The following is a 20000-nucleotide window of genomic DNA, read 5'->3' as shown; positions in this document are numbered from 1 at the left end:
AATAGATGTACATACCTTTTACTGCTCTCCGATTGTTACAGTTCGATGCAGTTCACAAATGGGCCACGATCTTGAAGTTTCGTAGGTATTTCGTGTATCCCTTATTATAATAGGACTAATAGTAAATTTTTAGTCATACAAACCGTGTACCTCTGCATACCCATTCAGGCCAATGTATGCTTGTATATACATGTGTACCTCTATGGAATGGGATGGAAAAATTTTACTGTAGTTGTACACAGTAATTTCATCAGATTACAAATATATGGGTATACAGGCATACATGGGCATGGTTGTGTGGGGCTACACTGTATACTACAGCAGCATACATGGGTTTATTATGGGCATACACGGGTCTATATGGGCATACAGGGGTATATGGGTTTGTATTCAATTTGTCTAAATAAACACAAAAAAATAAATACACTATATAATAAGGGATACATGTACATGAAATACCTGTACGAAATTTAAAGACGAAGGCCAATTCATGAACTTCATCGAATTGTAACAATCAGAGAGGTGGAAAGCTCAAAATAAAAAGAGGTATGTGAATCTAAATGCCTCACCATGTTGATAATTAAAAGCACTTTAATAATTTGACTAATAAATGATTACTAGGAGTACTCCATTTAGGTACTCCACAGGGTTCTCCATGGAGTGGGGTTCCACACTTTGTCCTCTCCCTGTGGGTTAAGCATACTAGATTTTCTAGAATGTGGGCACACCTTTACCACGCTTGATGCGGACAATAACTCTTACCCAATTCCTGGACAATACATGTAAAGCATACTTTTTACAAAAATTCGCAATCATCTTTTTCCCTAACTTCACTTTATTGTTATCATTTTTATCTCACTATATTTTCAAGTTCTTTATCATGACTCATCCTGGCTGCATTCCTTCAATTTTTTCATACTACATGTAGATTCTGTTAATCATTGAATTATTCTAATACACATGTAACTTGTAAAGGCCCCTTTTTTTTTATCGTAACAAAATCAGGACTGACAGTTGACAATTTGAAAGGCTGTAAAAAGTGAAATATGTAGTTTCAATTTGAAACAGCTCAACAAAATTTCTGCCAAAAACATTGAGGTTACAGAGTTTACAATCTCACTACCTGTATGAAGTTCAGAATTAACAATTTTATCAACTTAACACAGATTTACACTTCACTTAGTCTTGTGCTACGCTAATCACACACGGTGTAACACGCAACTGTACAGTAATCACCCTAGTGGCTCGTGAAGCGATTTACCAAGTGCAGGAAATGCCATGTGAATGGTAGTGTGCTCTTGTATTTAGGGCAATAAAAGTGACTGCTTCAAAATCACTTTTTCAAAAATGTATACCCAATAATTTTTAAATCCAACATAAAGTGTCCTTTTAAATCTAAACATTTGTTACTTCTTTCCAACAATGAGCTCTGTGCTTTGGTTAGCATTATTTTTAGATTAGGGTACAGCTGAGTAAATGCAGAAGAGTTTTTACATGCTCAGTAGGTACCTTATTAGTTACATGTACCATATCACTTTAGATCGGCAATTTTCTTCAAATTTAGATTTTTCGGTATAATGGGATCTCTAATGTAAAAAAGAAATCATTCAAAAAGATCAAATATTGGCGGAGAAATGGCGGTTTTACGTTTTGGCCGGAAGTAAAAAATTTCCCGTCTGATTGACAGTTTTAGTGCTGTTTTCTCGAATCAATTTTTTCACTCGAAGCATGCATTTTACGAGCTAAAACTCACAAGGAATTTGTCCAATTGCCCCCTAATTTTGAAAGTGGCTAGGTTAACATATAAACAACAAAAGCGTGTCTGCGAATTTCTTATTTCGAAATATTTTTTTCTGAGAGCGATTTTTGTACAAAGACCTCATTTTTTTAATACTTTTTCAAAAACAATCTATAACTTTTCACTGTAACTGAGTATGGCAAAACGCAGACACCTTTTTTTAGCGCATTGGGTCTGGAAACGGAAGAAGAAAATAAAATAGCAAAAAGCAAAATTTGCTTTGACTTATAGCTTTGAAAAGGTAACTCGGACGCTGGCATTTAGAGGTCGTGAAAACTTCGACAATACATTTAATTTCAAAATTCTTGATAATGGTTTGATAGCCAGCTCTATTAGCTTTAACTTGATATAGCGGTTAATTTAGGAATCTACAGTTTAAACCGGAAGTGCTGCATCGCTCGGACGCGAGACACCTCTGAAGGTATACGGTAACCTTAATTTGCGGAGCAGATTTTAAAGGACACTTTGAGACATTACAGGTAGTTGTCTGAATTTCTACAGATAACTGATGTTGAAGCTTGGGAGAAGACCAGTGGTACAATTTAAATGATGGTTTTGATGAGGTGACAAATTTGTGACCCTCATCAAAACCATCATGCATCCAATGACATCATCCAGGAGTTCTGGATATACAGTGTACCTGTGGAAATTTGGTAAATATACTTGTACATGTAAATATACAGTACTATGAACACTCTTTTCAGAGTCTCAGCAATAAAACTAAATTTCATTTGTTTTCAATACTACTTTGGTACCGGTCCTGCCTCATTGTACAATTTGTAACTCAAGTTGTTCATTAACAAACTGTACAATAGTGAATTATTGGTCAATCTCTTGAAGCAATTATTACTATCACAAGTAATGCATTTAATAGTACTGTACATGTACCTGGTGCGGTTATTCCAAGGAGTCCTAAGCTACCCAGCTGTTTCCAAAATTCCTGCGAGAAATATAATACAATTAATTATTAGTATAATTATATGTATGCATTATTCATAAACTCAAATGCATTACATTTATTATGCTTTAGTTTTTAGCAAGCTGTATTATTGTTGTAATGTTTGGAGCAACACCTCTGAGTACAACTTAAGTAGGTTCCAAGCAGTACAAAACTTCGCAGCTCGTATCGTTGGCAACGCAAGGAAATACAACCATACACAATTGTATTTCCCCTATCGTTAAAGATCTAAAGTGGCTACCTGTGAGACAGCAGTATGTTGTATTATCGCCACGCAATAACAGCCTTCAAATGTATGTCAGGGTGCGCACCAGGGTTCTCATTAGAATTTTTAAGAGCAGTTGCTGAGCTATTTTAAGCCGTAACACAGATTGACAAACTGATGTTCGCGTTCTTGATGGGGACAATTTATTTTAAAACCGCAACACTCACAGTGCAGGCCTTCTGATAGGGTGCGATTAAAAAATGCAAATTATGCGATTTTTTCAGGGCAGATTGTGCGATTAAAAAGGCCAATTATGCGATAAATAATGTAAATTATGCGATTTTTTTTCTCAGCAATATTATTTTAAGCTTGTTTTATAAGGTTTCAGCTTAAGAAAAACACTTTTTTGCTGCCCTAAAGACATTTTGAACACAAAGGAACAGTAATTACGTATCTCGATCGGCATTAGTTGGGATAAATAAAAAAAATTAGGTCTTCTGCACTACCGGTGCACCACGTTAAAAGTTGAAAGGACACAGCTAAAATGCCAAATGAATGATCAAGGTGCTTGTCAACCACGAACTTCCGAAGATGGTCAATCACAATAGGGCCATACCCCCATTTATACGAGAGAAAATAAGCAGCGGGTTTCTCTGGTCGCGGCTTACAGAAGACTCGAATGTTCACCCCGTACCGTATAAATGGTACAAAATCTACGTTCACGTCTTTTTCAAGCCGCGGCTTACATTGACCTGGGAATATATATTCGTATAAATAGTTCCTTTTGCGTATTTTGTACACCGTGGCTAGAGTAAACCGCGGCTTATTTTCTCTTGTATAAAAGGCCCTAATATTGCACGACCAGAAAAACATCAGTCCATCGTCCACGTGAAGCGTTTCTTGCTTGATCGTGAGCTGTGAGATTGGGCGGAAAGTGGGAACTTCCTTCTTCGTCGAAGAAAAAGCGAGCGTTTTCACAACAAACTTATACATGAATAATTTTTTATCAGTTTTCAACGAAAGAAACTACATTTTGCCGAAAAACTTACAACTTCGCTTATTTTTCACAAATCTCTTAACTGTGTCATTTCAGTGGTGTGTATATAAGGGCATGTTTGTGTTGCACCAATAGAAGGAGACTCGTACCAGGTCCCCGACATGAAAAATAAAGCCTTGAACCTCGAATGTTTACGAAATCGAAGGTGACAAAGGTTTTTTAGCCTTTTTCCAAGATAAATCATCTTAAAAATGGCGTATTTATGCAGGAATTTCTAAGAAACGTGTTGATTTATGTTTCATTTTATGAATTTTGTGCGTCCTTTTGTAAATTATGCGATTTTTCGTGAATTGTGCGATTGGATGCGATTTGAGGCCGATTGTGCGAAATCGCACCATCGCGTAATATCAGAAGGCCTCACAGTGTTACGGGTTATACTGTAGATTCAATTGAACCCTGAGTAATAAGACCAATCATAACTATTCAAACAGGAGGGCCAAAGCAATTTTCATCAACTTCTTACATGTATGTGGTTTAGGGTGCACTTACAAGGAGAGGCATGAACTGAATAACTATAAGTACCTTATTAAAAACAATTCTTTTCATAGTGACGTAGATAAATGTACAGTACATTTACACTCACCCTTAGCTTTGGGAAAGTATTGTCCTTGTCAATTTGATCAGCATATGGTGTAAGTTCCTTCTGAAAAAAGCTGCTCACTGTTTCCCTCAACTGCACAGGAGGATGAAATTTAAGAAACTGTACTTTTTCAAAGCTCTTAAGGACCCCTCTCCATTTTCCCATTGCTCGTTCTTTTCAGCCAGGAACAAACTTTGACCAAACACAACACTGTAGGAACTGATCCATCAAGCACTTATATCTAGTGGAAATATCTTGAGGATACTTAAAGGATCTTTGAAGATCCTCAAAGATTTTGAAAGATCCTTTGAAAATCCCTCAAGATCTTTAATACAATCACTGGAAAGTTTTCCAAGATTCACAAGGATCTGTAAATGTTATGTTTCAGAAAGATAATTCCTCAGACATACTGTTGCTACAAGCAATCCATGATTGATTTTAATAATTTATTCAGGTAGTAATCGGGGATGAAATACAACATTAAATTTTTATTGATTATTCAAGTGATCAATCCAAAACAACAACAATACAGGTAACAGCCCAACGAGTTTTCGAAGTTCAGAGAACCTTGAGTCACAACGTCAGAACACAAAAAGCTTATTAAAATAAATTTACGAATTGAGCAAAATTATTTTTTTACATTGTATAGTGTATGAAAGAACTATTCCAGAATGCATAGTGAAACTCTGATGACAGTGTTTCTTGAAGAGGCCAACCAAAAATCAGTCTTGTGTCAGCTTTGATTCCAACAGCGATTTTGTCCACTTTAAGATTATAGAAATAACTTAAGTTTCTCTTACAGTGAGTTCGAATTCTACACGCATGAAAATAATTATACGACAAGTTAAGTTAATCTCCTCACAAAATTTAAATTACTCATGCGGCCCACCAACCTGTTTCTGCTGTTCTGTGATTCCTGTTACATAGTCGTCTACTTCTGTTGATAAACCTCTCGGACCTAACCATCTACACGTTTGAAAAAGTGAATTTCTAATTAAACTCCGTCCTAAACGTCTGAATGCCATGTTGTGTTGTTTGTACGAGTTCTTCCGTGCCTAGAGACCTGGAGACCACTATGACAGTGTAGGAGAGCGAGACTCTGGTCGTAATTTCATGATACGCTATCACGAATATATGCAAATGAGTTAAAGGAAAGTGTAAGCTACTCCTCATGTACACTAAAATGAACTGTCTACATAGAAACAACTATCTACACTGTCTACAGTAGGAACAGTTATATACACTGTCTACAGTAGGAACAGCTATCTACACTACCTACAATGGGAACAGCTATCTACAGTGTCTACAATGGGAACAGCTATCTACACTGTCTACAATGGGAACAGCTATCTACATTGTCTACAGTAGGAACAGCTATCTACACTGTCTACAGTAGGAACAGCTATCTACACTGTCTACAAAAGGAACAGCTATCTACACTGTCTACAAAAGGAACAGCTATCTACACTGTCTACAGTAGGAACAACTATCTACACTGTCTACAGTAGGAACAGCTATCTACAGTGTCTACAATGGGAACAGCTATCTACACTGTCTACACTAGGAACAGCTATCTACACTGTCTACAGTAGGAACAGCTATCTACACTGTCTACAGTAGGAACAGCTATCTACACTGTCTACAATAGGAACAGCTATCTACACTGTCTACAAGAGGAACAGCTATCTACACGGTCTACAATGGGAACAACTATCTACATGGTCTACAATGGGAACCACTATCTACACTGTCTACAGTAGGAACAGCTATCAACACTGTCTACAATGGGAACAGCTATCTACATTGTCTACAGTAGGAACAGCTATCTACATTGTCTACAGTAGGAACAGCTATCTACATTGTCTACAGTAGGAACAGCTATCTACACTGTCTACAATGGGAACAGCTATCTACATTGTCTACAATAGGAACAGCTATCTACACTGTCTACAGTAGGAACAGCTATCTACAATGTCTACAGTAGGAACAGCTATCTACACTGTCTACAGTAGGAACAGCCATCTACACTATCTACAAAGGGAACAGCTATCTACAGTGTCTACAATGGGAACAGCTATCTACACTGTCTACAATGGGAACAGCTATCTACATTGTCTACAATAGGAACACCTATCTACACTGTCTACAGTAGGAACAGCTATCTACATTGTCTACAGTAGGAACAGCTATCTACACTGTCTACAGTAGAAACAGCCATCTACACTATCTACAATGGGAACAGCTATCGACATTGTCTACAGTGGGAACAGCTATCTACACTGTCTACAATGGGAACAGCTATCTACATTGTCTACAATAGGAACAGCTATCTACAGTGTCTACAATAGGAACAGCTATCTACACTGTCTACAGTAGGAACAACTATCTAAACTGTCTACTATGGGAACAGCTATCTACAGTGTCTACAATGGGAACAGCTATCTACACTGTCTACAATGGGAACAGCTATCTACACTGTCTACAGTAGGAACAGCTATCTACATTGTCTACAGTAGGAACAACTATCTACACTGTCTACAATGGGAACAGCTATCTACATTGTCTACAATGGGAACCGCTATCTACATTGTATACATTTGGAAAAGCTATATACACTGTCTACAATTGTAACAGCTATATACATTGTCTACAGTAGGAACAGCTATCTACATTGTCTACATTAGGAACAGCTATCTACATTGTCTACAGTAGGAACAGCTATCTACATTGTCTACAGTAGGAACAGCTATCTACAATGTCTACAATGGGAACAGCTATATACAGTGTCTACAGTGGGAACATCTATATAAATTGTCTACAGTAGGAACAGCTATCTACACTGTCTACAATGGGAACAGCTATCTACATTGTCTAGAACAGGAACAGGTAGCGACATTATCTACAGTAGGAACAGGTGTCGACATCGTCTACAGTGGGAACAGCAAAATACACTATCTACAATGGGAACAGCTATCTACAGTGTCTACAATGGGAACAGCTATCTACACTGTCTACAATGGGAACAGCTATCTACATTGTCTACAATAGGAACAGCTATCTACACTGTCTACAGTAGGAACAAGTATCTACACTGTCTACAATGGGAACAGCTATCTACACTGTCTACAGTAGGAACAGCCATCTACACTATCTACAATGGGAACAGCTATCTACAGTGTCTACAATGGGAACAGCTATCGACACTGTCTACAATGGGAACAGCTATCTACAGTGTCTACAATAGGAACAGCTATCTACAGTGTCTACAATAGGAACAGCTATCTACACTGTCTACAGTAGGAACAACTATCTAAACTGTCTACTATGGGAACAGCTATCTACAGTGTCTACAATGGGAACAGCTATCTACACTGTCTACAATGGGAACAGCTATCTACACTGTCTACAGTAGGAACACCTATCTACATTGTCTACAGTAGGAACAGCTATCTACACTGTCTACAATGGGAACAGCTATCTACATTGTCTACAATGGGAACCGCTATCTATATTGTCTACAGTAGGAACAGCTATCTACACTGTCTACAATGGGAACAGCTATCTACATTGTCTACAGTAGGAACAGCTATATACATTGTCTCAAATAGGAAAAGATATCTACAATGTCTACAGTAGGAACAGCTATCTACATTCTCTACAGTAGGCACAGCTATCTACACTGTCTACAATGGGAACAGCTATCTACATTGTCTACAATGGGAACACCTATCTACATTGTCTACAGTAGGAACAGCTATCTACACTGTCTACAATGGGAACAGCTATCTACATTGTCTACAGTAGGAACAGCTAGCTACATCGTCTACAGTAGGAACAGCTATCTACACTGTCTACAGTAGGAACAGCCATCTACACTATCTACAATGGGAACAGCTATCTACAGTGTCTACAATGGGAACAGCTATCTACACTGTCTACACTGAGAACAGCTATCTACATTGTCTACAATAGGAACAGCTATCTACACTATCTACAATGGGAACAGCTATCTACACTGTCTACAGTAGAAACAACTATCTACACTGTCTACAATGGGAACAGCTATCTACATTGTCTACAGTAGAAACAGCTATCTACACTGTCTACAATGGGAACAGCTATCTACATTGTCTACAGTAGGAACAGCTATCTACACTGTCTACAATAGGAACAGCTATCTACACTGTCTACAGTAGGAACAACTATCTACACTGTCTACAATGGGAACAGCTATCTACAGTGTCTACAATGGGAACAGCTATCTACGCTGTCTACAATGGGAACAGCTATCTACATTGTCTACAGTAGGAACAGCTATCTACATTGTCTACAGTAGGAACAGCTATCTACATTGTCTACAGTAGGAACAGCTATCTACACTGTCTACAATGGGAACAGCTATCTACATTGTCTACAATAGGAACAGCTATCTACACTGTCTACAGTAGGAACAGCTATCTACATTGTCTACAGTAGGAACAGCTATCTACATTGTCTACAGTAGGAACAGCCATCTACACTATCTACAAAGGGAACAGCTATTTACAGTGTCTACAATGGGAACAGCTATCTACGCTATCTACAATAGGAACAGCTATCTACAGTGTCTACAATGGGAACAGCTATCTACACTGTCTACAGTTGGAACACCTATCTACACTGTCTACAGTAGGAACAGCTATCTACACTGTCTACAGTAGGAACAGCTATCTACAGTGTCTACACTGAGAACAGCCATCTACCCTGTCTACAATGGGAACAGCTATCTACATTGTCTACAATAGGAACAGCTATCTACAGTGTCTACAATAGGAACAGCTATCTACACTGTCTACAGTAGAAACAACTATCTACACTGTCTACTATGGGAACAGCTATCTACATTGTCTACAGTAGAAACAGCTATCTACACTGTCTACAATGGGAACAGCTATCTACATTGTCTACAGTAGGAACAGCTATCTACACTGTCTACAGTAGGAACACCTATCTACACTGTCTACAGTAGGAACAGTTATCTACACTGTCTACTATGGAAACAGCTATCTACACTGTCTACAATGGGAACAGCTATCTACACTGTCTACAATGGGAACAGCTATCTACATTGTGTACAGTAGGAACAGCTATCTACATTGTCTACAGTAGGAACAGCTATCTACATTGTCTACAGTAGGAAAAGCTATCTACACTGTCTACAATGGTAACAGCTATCTACATTGTCTACAATAGGAACAGCTATCTACACTGTCTACAGTAGGAACAACTATCTACACTGTCTACAATAGCAACAGCTATCTACACTGTCTACAGTAGGAACAGTTATATACACTGTCTACAATGGAAACAGCTATCTACATTGTCTACAGTAGGAACAGCTATCTACATTGTCTACAGTAGGAACAGCTATCTACAGTGTCTACAATAGGAACAGCTATCTACACTGTCTACAATGGGCACAGCTATCTCCAGTGTCTACATTTGGAACAGCTATCTACACTGTCTACAATGGGAACAGCTATCTACATTGTCTACAATAGGAACAGCTATCTACAGTGTCTACAATAGGAACAGCTATCTACACTGTCTACAGTAGGAACAACTATCTACACTGTCTACTATGGGAACAGCTATCTACAGTGTCTACAATGGGAACAGCTATCTACATTGTCTACAATAGGAACAGCTATCTACACTGTCTACAGTAGGAACAGCTATCTACATTGTCTACAGTAGGAACAGCTATCTACACTGTCTACAATGGGAACAGCTATCTACATTGTCTACAATGGGAACCGCTATCTACATTGTCTAGAGTAGGAACAGCTGTCTACATTGTCTACAGTAGGAACAGCTATTTACATTGTCTACAGTAGGAACAGCTATCTACACTGTCTACAATGGTAACAGCTATCTACATTGTCTACAATAGGAACAGCTATCTACACTGTCTACAGTAGGAACAACTATCTACACTGTCTACAATAGCAACAGCTATCTACACTGTCTACAGTAGGAACAGTTACTTACACTGTCTACAGTGGGAACAGCTATCTACATTGTCTACAGTAGGAACAGCTATCTACATTGTCTACAGTAGGAACAGCTATCTACACTGTCTACAGTAGGAACAGCCATCTACACTATCTACAATGGGAACAGCTATCTACAGTGTCTACAATGGGAACAGCTATCTACACTGTCTACAATGGGAACAGCTATCTACATTGTCTACAATAGGAACAGCTATCTACAGTGTCTACAATAGGAACAGCTATCTACACTGTCTACAGTAGGAACAACTATCTACACTGTCTACTATGGGAACAGCTATCTACAGTGTCTACAATGGGAACAGCTATCTACACTGTCTACAATGGGAACAGCTATCTACACTGTCTACAGTAGGAACAGCTATCTACATTGTTTACAGTAGGAACAGCTATCTACACTATCTACAATGGGAACAGCTATCTACACTGTCTACAATGGGAACCGCTATCTACATTGTCTACAGTAGGAACAGCTATCTACACTGTCTACAATGGGAACAGCTATCTACATTGTCTACAATGGGAACCGCTATCTACATTGTCTACAGTAGGAACAGCTATCTACATTGTCTACAATAGGAACAGCTATCTACATTGTCTACAGTAGGAACAGCTATCTACATTGTCTACAGTAGGAACAGCTATCTACACTGTCTACAATGGGAACAGCTATCTACATTGTCTACAATGGGAACACCTATCTACATTGTCTAAAGTAGGAACAGCTATCTACACTGTCTACAATGGGAACAGCTATCTACATTGTCTACAATGGGAACAGCTATCTACATTGTCTACAGTAGGAACAGCTAGCTACATTGTCTACAGTAGGAACAGCTATCTACACTGTCTACAGTAGGAACAGCCATCTACACTATCTACAATGGGAACAGCTATCTACAGTGTCTACAATGAGAACAGCTATCTACACTGTCTACAATGGGAACAGCTATCTACATTGTCTACAATAGGAACAGCTATCTACAGTGTCTACAATAGGAACAGCTATCTACACTGTCTACAGTAGGAACAACTATCTACACTGTCTACTATGGGAACAGCTATCTACATTGTCTACAGTAGAAACAGCTATATACACTGTCTACAATGGGAACAGCTATCTACATTGTCTACAGTAGGAACAGCTATCTACACTGTCTACAGTAGGAACAGCTATCTACACTGTCTACAGTAGGAACAACCATATACACTCTCTACTATGTGAACAGCTATCTACACTGTCTACAATGGGAACAGCTATCTACACTGTCTACAATGGGAACAGCTATCTACATTGTCTACAGTAGGAACAGCTATCTACATTGTCTACAGTAGGAACAGCTATCTACACTGTCTACAGTAGGAACAGCTATCTACACTGTCTACAATGGTAACAGCTATCTACATTGTCTACAATAGGAACAGCTATCTACACTGTCTACAGTAGGAACAGCTATCTACACTGTCTACAGTAGGAACAGCCATCTACACTATCTACAATGGGAACAGCTATCTACAGTGTCTACAATGGGAACAGCTATCTACACTGTCTACAATGGGAACAGCTATCTACACTGTCTACAATAGCAACAGCTATCTACACTGTCTACAGTAGGAACAGTTACATACACTGTCTACAGTGGGAACAGCTATCTACACTGTCTACAATAGGAACAGCTATCTACAGTGTCTACAATAGGAACAGTTATCTACACTGTCTACAGTAGGAACAACTATCTACACTGTTCCTAGTGTAGACAGTGTAGATAGCTGTTCCCACTGTAGACAATGTAGATAGCTGTTCCTACTGTAGACACTGTAAATAGCTGTTCCCATTGTAGACAGTGTAGATAGCTGTTCCCATTGTAGACAATGTAGATAGCTGTTCCTACTGTAGACACTGTAGATAGCTGTTCCCATTGTAGACAGTGTAGATAGCTCTTTCTATTGTAGACACTGAAGAGAGCTGTTCCCATTGTAGACAGTGTAGGCATCTGTTCCTACTGTAGACAATGTAGATAGCTGTTCCTACTGTAGACACTGTAGATAGCTGTTTCCATTGTAGACAGTGTAGATAGCTGTTCCTGCTGTAGACACTGTAGATAGCTGTTCCCATTGTAGACAGTGTAGATACCTGTTCCCACTGTAGACACTGTAGATAGCTGTTCCCATTATAGACAGTGTAGATAGCTGTTCCTGCTGTAGACACTTTATATAGCTATCCCCATTGTAGACACTGTAGCTAGCTCTTCCTATTGTAGACACTGTAGACAGCTGTTCCCATTGTAGACAGTGTAGGTAGCTGTTCCTACTGTAGACGATGTAGATAGCTGTTCCTACTGTAGACAGTGTAGATAGCTGTTCCCATTGTAGACAGTGTAGATACCTGTTCCTGCTGTAGACACTGTAGATAGCTGTTCCCACTGTATACACTGTAGATAGCTGTTCCTATTGTAGACACTGAAGAGAGGTGTTCCCATTGTAGACAGTGTAGATAGCTGTACCTACTGTAGACGATGTAGATAGCTGTTCCTACTGTAGACACTGTAGATAGCTGTTCCCATTGTAGACAGTGTTGATAGCTGTACCTACTGTAGACAATGTAGATAGCTGTTCCCATTGTAGACAGTGTAGATACCTGTTCCCACTGTAGACACTGTAGATAGCTGTTCCCATTGTAGACAGTGTAGATAGCTGTTCCTGCTGTAGACACTGTAGATAGCTGTTCCCATTGTAGACAGTGTAGATAGCTCTTCCTATTGTAGACACTGAAGAGAGCTGTTTCCATTGTAGACAGTGCAGGTAGCTGTTCCTACTGTAGACGATGTAGATAGCTGTTCCTACTGTAGACAGTGTAGATAGCTGTTCCCATTGTAGACAGTGTAGATAGCTGTTCCCACTGTAGACAATGTAGATAGCTGTTCCTACTGTAGACACTGTAGATAGCTGTTCCCATTGTAGACAGTGTAGATAGCTGTTCCCATTGTAGACAGTGTAGATAGCTGTTGCTATTGTAGACACTAAAGAGAGGTGTTCTTATTGTAGACAGTGTAGATAGCTGTACCTACTGTAGACGATGTAGATAGCTGTTCCTACCGTAGACACTGTAGGTAGCTGTTCCCATTGTAGACAGTGTGGATAGCTGTACCTACTGTAGACAATGTAGATAGCTGTTCCCATTGTAGACAGTGTAGATACCTGTTCCCACTGTAGACACTGTAGATAGCTGTTCCCATTGTAGACAGTGTTGATAGCTGTTCCTGCTTTAGACACTGTAGATAGCTGTTCCCATTGTAGACAGTGTAGATAGCTCTTCCTATCGTAGACACTGAAGAGAGCTGTTCCCATTGTAGACAGTGCAGGTAGCTGTTCCTACTGTAGATGTTGTAGATAGCTGTTCCAACTGTAGACAGTGGAGATAGCTGTTCCCATTGTAGACAGTGTAGATAGCTGTTCCCATTGTAGACAATGTAGATAGCTGTTCCTACTGTAGACACTGTAGATAGCTGTTCCCATTGTAGACACTGTAGATAGCTGTTCCTGCTGTAGACACTGTAGATAGCTGTTCCCATTGTAGACAGTGTAGATAGCTGTTCCTACTGTAGACACTAAAGAGAGGTGTTCCCATTGTAGACAGTGTAGATAGCTGTACCTACTGTAAACCATGTAGATAGCTGTTCCTACTGTAGACACTGTAGATAGCTGTTCCCATTGTAGACAGTGTAGATAGCTGTACCTACTGTAGACACTGTAGATAGCTGTTCCCATTGTAGACAGTGTAGATAGCTGTTCCTGCTTTAGACACTGTAGATAGCTGTTCCCATTGTAGACAGTGTAGATAGCTGTTCCTACTGTAGATACTGTAGATAGCTGTTCCTACTGTAGATACTGTAGATAGCTGTTCCCATTGTAGACAGTGTAGATAGCTGTTCCTACTGTAGACAATGTAGATAGCTGTTGCTACTGTAGACACTAAAGAGAGGTGTTCTTATTGTAGACAGTGTAGATAGCTGTACCTACTGTAGACGATGTAGATAGCTGTTCCTACTGTAGACACTGTAGGTAGCTGTTCCCATTGTAGACATTGTACATAGCTGTACCTACTGTAGACAATGTAGATAGCTGTTCCCATTGTAGACAGTGTAGATAGCTGTACCTACTGTAGACAATGTAGATAGCTGTTCCTACTGTAGACACTGTAGATAGCTGTTCCCATTGTAGACAGTGTAGATAGCTGTTCCTATTGTAGACACTGAAGAGAGCTGTTCCCTGTGTAGACAGTGTAGGTAGCTGTTCCTGCTGTAGACGACGTAGATAGCTGTTCCTACTGTAGACGGTGTAGATATCTGTTCCCATTGTAGACAGTGTAGTTAGCTGTTCCCACTGTAGACAATGTAGATAGCTGTTCCTAATGTAGACACTGTAGATAGCTGTTCCCATTGTAGAGAGTGTAGATAGCTGTACCTACTGTAGACAGTGTAGATAGCTGTTCCCACTGTAGACACTGTAGATAGCTGTTCCCATTGTAGACAGTTTAGATAGCTGTTCCTATTGTAGACACTGTAGATAGCTGTTCCCATTGTAGACAGTGTAGATAGCTGTACCTACTGTAGACAATGTAGATAGCTTTTCCTACTGTAGACACTGTAGATAGCTGTTCCCAGTGTAGACAGTGTAGATAGCTGTTCCTGCCGTAGACACTGTAGATAGCTGTTCCCATTGTAGACAGTGTAGATAGCTGTTCCTATTGTAGACACTGAAGAGAGGTGTTCCCATTGTAGACAGTGTTAGCTGTTCCTACTGTAGACGATGTAGATAGCTGTTCCTACTGTAGACACTGTAGATAGCTGTTCCCATTGTAGACAGTGTAGATAGCTGTTCCTATTGTAGAAACTGAAAAGAGCTGTTCCCATTGTAGACAGTGTAGATAGCTGTTCCTACTGTAGACGATGTAGATAGCTGTTCCTACTGTAGACACTGTAGATAGCTGTTCCCATTGTAGACAGTGTAGATAGCTGTACCTACTGTAGACAATGTAGATAGCTGTTCCTACTGTAGACACTGTAGATAGCTGTTCCCATTGTAGACAGTGTAGATAGCTGTTCCTATTGTAGACACTATCTATGGGCATACATGACCGTTATAGAATAACGTATGACTCTAATTTGCATATATTCGTGATAGCGTATCATGAAATTACGACCGAGACTCTCGCCAGGCTTTCGTTATTCCCGGACGTAACCGAACCAGAAAATGAAAATGACCTTCGACAAAACATGGGTTGTTCTGCTCGCGGGATGTGGAGTTTTTGGACTGGCTTTTTGGAGTGGAATGAATGCCACCACTCTTAAAACGATACTCCTATGGCTATTTATAGGTTTTGGATTTTTGACGTTTTTAATGCATTTGTTTGGGTCGCCAATTAGTGTTCTCCTTGGCAAGGTTTTCAAAACAGCTGCTAGCACACCAGGTGAGGTTCACCATGCAAATTTAAAAAGCTTACGTTTCATCAGATTAAATGTTAGTAATTTTTTTAGCGCTGACACCAGAATACAAGTTGCTCTCGAAGTTTTATATTAAAGTCGTTTAGCAATTTATGAAATACATAATTTATTGTTGTGACATTATCTGTCCCGTCACCCCGCAGAGGATTGTGAATTAATCCTAGTTTTGTTGGCATCCTTTGCAAAACGTGTCTGGAGGTTTGAAATTTTGTCGCCTTCTTTGCATGAAGAATCAGAATGAATGGTAGGAAAAAAAATTCACCTTCCTTCCAGGAAGTGTGGATAAACATGGAATGACCGGCTATAATTTATTAGTTCGGAAATTATGCCATTCAGTATAAGAAAGCAAGAAATGATAAAGACTGCTTTTTTTTCTCTAGGTTCCTGTCCACGTAAACTATAATGATAGAATTTTTTTTTGAGTAACATTTTGCTGTTATTAATGGTGGGAAAGTATTTAGGAGAATTTTCATGTTACTCTCAAACTGGAACCTAGCTTCTGCATGTGGATTATTGTTCCTGCAAGCAGGGATGGCACTAGGATTTTTTTTCAATCTGGGTCCTGGGACCCGCATGTTCGGCCAAATTGGGGTCCCAAGCATTTTTTGGGGGTCCCAAAATCTTGGTGACCCTCTGCGAGAAAAAGAGTATGTTTTAAATTATGAGAAAAAGAGAGTAACCAACTTGGAATTAATATTGACGCGTATGCATAGGACTGGCCGACAAAGGCTTTTTCTAGAGCCGTTACATTCATTCCAGGACAAGAACTCTGTTAATGAAAGAGCACCCTTTCCAAGGGTTTACGCATCACTGGTTTCCTCCCTTAGGAGCAACGAACAGTGACGTCTTTTGCTATATACACGTATTTGCATTCAGTGACTTGCAGAGTACATTCCTCTGAAGAAGACCGCAGAAAGTGGTCGAAAATTTAGTTTTAACCTTTTTAGATGTTTTAAACCCCATTTCTTAAAACTTCAATTATGATCACAGATCGCTCCAACAGTTTTACAAACAACAGAATATACTAACAAACCAAAGCAAGTTGTGTGAGTTATTTAAGTCAGGGCCTTGCGTCCTGGGATGCATTAAAATTTTGATGATGCATTTTTTGGATTTTATTTGCATAAAAATGCACGATTTCTGCGTTAACGCGATCCCTGTGCAAGGTTTTAATTTAACTCACAACTTTCCTTGCACTATTAAGGCTTATTTGAGACAGCACTGGCAATTTCATGCCCTACTCTTCACAAAATTATCCTGTTACAGTAGTTTGAGGGTTCTTTACAATGATGGAATCCACTAACCCATTGACTCCTAGGGGTTCCCCATTGACGACTAAAATCGTCTGGCATTAGACAGAGTAAAATCGTCTGGCCGGTTTCGGCCGGGCTGGACATCAAAGGGTTAAAGGTCTTTGGTATGGATTTTCAAATTTTATAGTAATATTAATATTAAAAAAAAAACTAGTATCTTCCCATCCTCATACATCCCCTTGAAACAAAATATGATAAAAGTGAAATAATATTAATTTAAAGTAAATAAAATTTAAAGTTAATGCAGAATTTAAATACCTAATATTAAAAGAATGATATTTTCAAGTGATGTTCACTTTTGAAAATGTTATTAAGTTGAAGATTTCCTTAATTTTTTTTAGGTAATTACATTATTGTAGGCTAGGTAATGCTATTCCCTAGAGGTGACCTCTAGTGTACTTTGAATTGTTACTTCCATTGAGTTCTACTGTACACTGTAGCTCTGAAAGGGTGCTGTTGAAAGTAATAAATTGCTCTTCCTGGCAATAATGGCCATTCTAATGTGTTAATACTGCCATATTTAACCTCTGCTATCTTTTTTAGGATTAATGAATTGGGAGTATTTTTGAGAATATAGGGAACTATTAGCACACAACATTTTTGAGCCACAAACAGGCAGCCGGGATTGAACCTATCGCATGCCAGGACACTAGTCTCTCACAGATTTTCAAACTAATTGTCTCGAACAGAGAAACAATACTAAGTAAAATTAGTACAGAATGAACGTGATTGTGGGAAGATAAGTTAAAGAGCAACACAGCTCAATTCCAGTTGCTATCCGTGGCTAAAAAATGTTTCTTGCTTTTTAAAAGTTCCCTTAGCTAATGTTCATCCAAAAGATCCTCAAGGCATTCTTGCAGAATGTTCATTATACCCTATACTGTTATATTATACTCTTCATTTCTCTGCTGAGGGGCCAGTAGTCTGCTGTTTAGGGCAGAGCAGGATCCTTTATTAACTCATTCACTCCTCAGGCACCCCAGGAGACCCCCGGTTGGGAAGTAAAATCTGGCATTAGATAGAGTAAAATATACATGTTTAAGTCTTACTCCCAGGAGTTATACCTCTTACTAACCGAGTTCGAGGTCCGTACTGTAAGTTACGGACCGAATTTTTTCCCAATGATTTATGGCCCAAGCGCGAAGCGCGCGGGCCATAAATCAACGGCAAAAAACGAGGATCCGTAAGTTACAGTACGGACCGAGAAACCGAGGTTAGTAAGATATTTATTATATCTCTGAGGTTAACCGGCGCACGGGCAAGGAAACTAGTCAAAGTGAAGCGGAAGGTTCAGCTGCCACAAAGAATGTCGTGCCAAGATCCCAAAAACTAAGTCTTCGTGGCTGTTAAGTTTGAAATAGTTGCTTGCAAGATTCAAACAGTTTTCAGTACAAGTTTATGCAACAGAAATGACGTTTTGTCGAAATTTTAAATTTAGCGGGCTGTACAGCGGGCCGTACTGTAGAATACGGCCCACTAATTTAGCCAATTACAGCACACGTACTAGCTGAGAGATATAATAAAATGGCATGGGTTAATGGAGGGGACATACCATAGTTTTTGACTGGTTAATCCAGTTGAACAGAACCCCAAGGTGGCAAGTAAAATAATCTTAGACTAGGGCCGGCTTCTCGAAGCCTGGTTAGGGCTATAAACCGTTGGTTAAAAAGTATCAAAACCTATCGGCTTACGTGATATTTAATATAGCGCCTAAACCATGCTTTGAGCAATCAGGTCCTGGCATTAGACAGAGTAAAATCTGCAAGTCTCACTTCCAGGAGTCAATAGGTTAATGGAAGGGATGATAGTTTTTGAGTGGTTAATCCAGGAGACCCCCAGTTGACAAGTAATTATCTGGCATTAGAGTAAAATATGTAATGGGGTATTTACATGAGACGGGGATGAACTCAGACCAGCACGAGTTTGTATTGGCCTCCATACATTTCTGTTTAATATATGCGACTGGCCCGACAATGAACTCCGACTGCCCTGACTTTATCTTGGGTGCTAGACTGAGATGAGAAATTCTTGTACCGGTCTGAGTTCGTAACGGTCTCATGAAAATGACAACAAATCTCAGACTGGGTCCAGAAATTTCAAGCTTATGCTTTTGGGTCAGCCATATATTTATTAGACAAAAACATATCATTTCATTCCAAAACCAGGCACCAATTATCTACATGTACTTGTAGTCCCGGTTTTATGTAAACGGCTACAAAAATTTCGTATCAGTACAAGTTCATATTTGTCTGGGCTCGTCTGGGCCTTGTATAAATTCCCCCGAATGGGTTAATGGAGGAGACATACGTGTATATGTAGTTTTTGACTGGTTAACCCATTTACAGGCAAAGAAAGAAAGAGGGTAAAACTGGTTTTTTTTTTAAGAGCCTTTATTCACTGACTTCCTTTCAGTGCAATCTTGCTGAAATGATATCATTGTAATTTTCTCTCTCAAACTTGGCTGCTAGGTATCGAATAGATGGTTCTTTCTATGTGCAGGGATTTAATATTTTTATAAATAAGTATATACTA

The 20000-nt window shown here is 39.2% G+C and overlaps 2 protein-coding genes across 5 annotated transcripts in view; one reads left to right on the top strand and one right to left on the bottom strand.

The window, feature by feature from the left end:
• LOC138018360 (isovaleryl-CoA dehydrogenase, mitochondrial-like) overlaps window positions 1–5725 on the bottom strand; it is a 23273-nt gene extending 17548 nt beyond the window's left edge. Inside the window, exons 1-3 of the mRNA XM_068864966.1 lie at window positions 5492–5725; window positions 4602–4691; window positions 2687–2738 (exon numbers count right to left, since the gene is read on the bottom strand). Of these exons, the coding sequence (XP_068721067.1) occupies window positions 2687–2738; window positions 4602–4691; window positions 5492–5623 (274 nt within the window). The 5' untranslated portion in view covers window positions 5624–5725. The remainder of the gene's footprint in view (window positions 1–2686; window positions 2739–4601; window positions 4692–5491) is intronic.
• A 10137-nt stretch (window positions 5726–15862) lies between these two features.
• Window positions 15863–20000, top strand: part of LOC138018366 (UBX domain-containing protein 8-like) — a 30180-nt gene continuing 26042 nt past the window's right edge. For all 4 annotated transcript variants that reach the window (XR_011126003.1, XR_011126002.1, XM_068864985.1 and 1 more), the window contains exon 1: window positions 15863–16121. Coding sequence is in view for 2 of the 4 variants with exons in the window: in XM_068864985.1 (XP_068721086.1) it covers window positions 15905–16121 (217 nt within the window). In the remaining 2 variants the exon portion in view is untranslated. The remainder of the gene's footprint in view (window positions 16122–20000) is intronic.

This window comes from Montipora capricornis, chromosome 10 (genome assembly GCF_036669925.1).
Source record: "Montipora capricornis isolate CH-2021 chromosome 10, ASM3666992v2, whole genome shotgun sequence".
Classification (NCBI taxonomy): domain Eukaryota; kingdom Metazoa; phylum Cnidaria; class Anthozoa; order Scleractinia; family Acroporidae; genus Montipora; species Montipora capricornis.
Note: the sequence above shows the minus strand (reverse complement) of the source record. Positions and strands in the feature narration are given on the sequence as shown.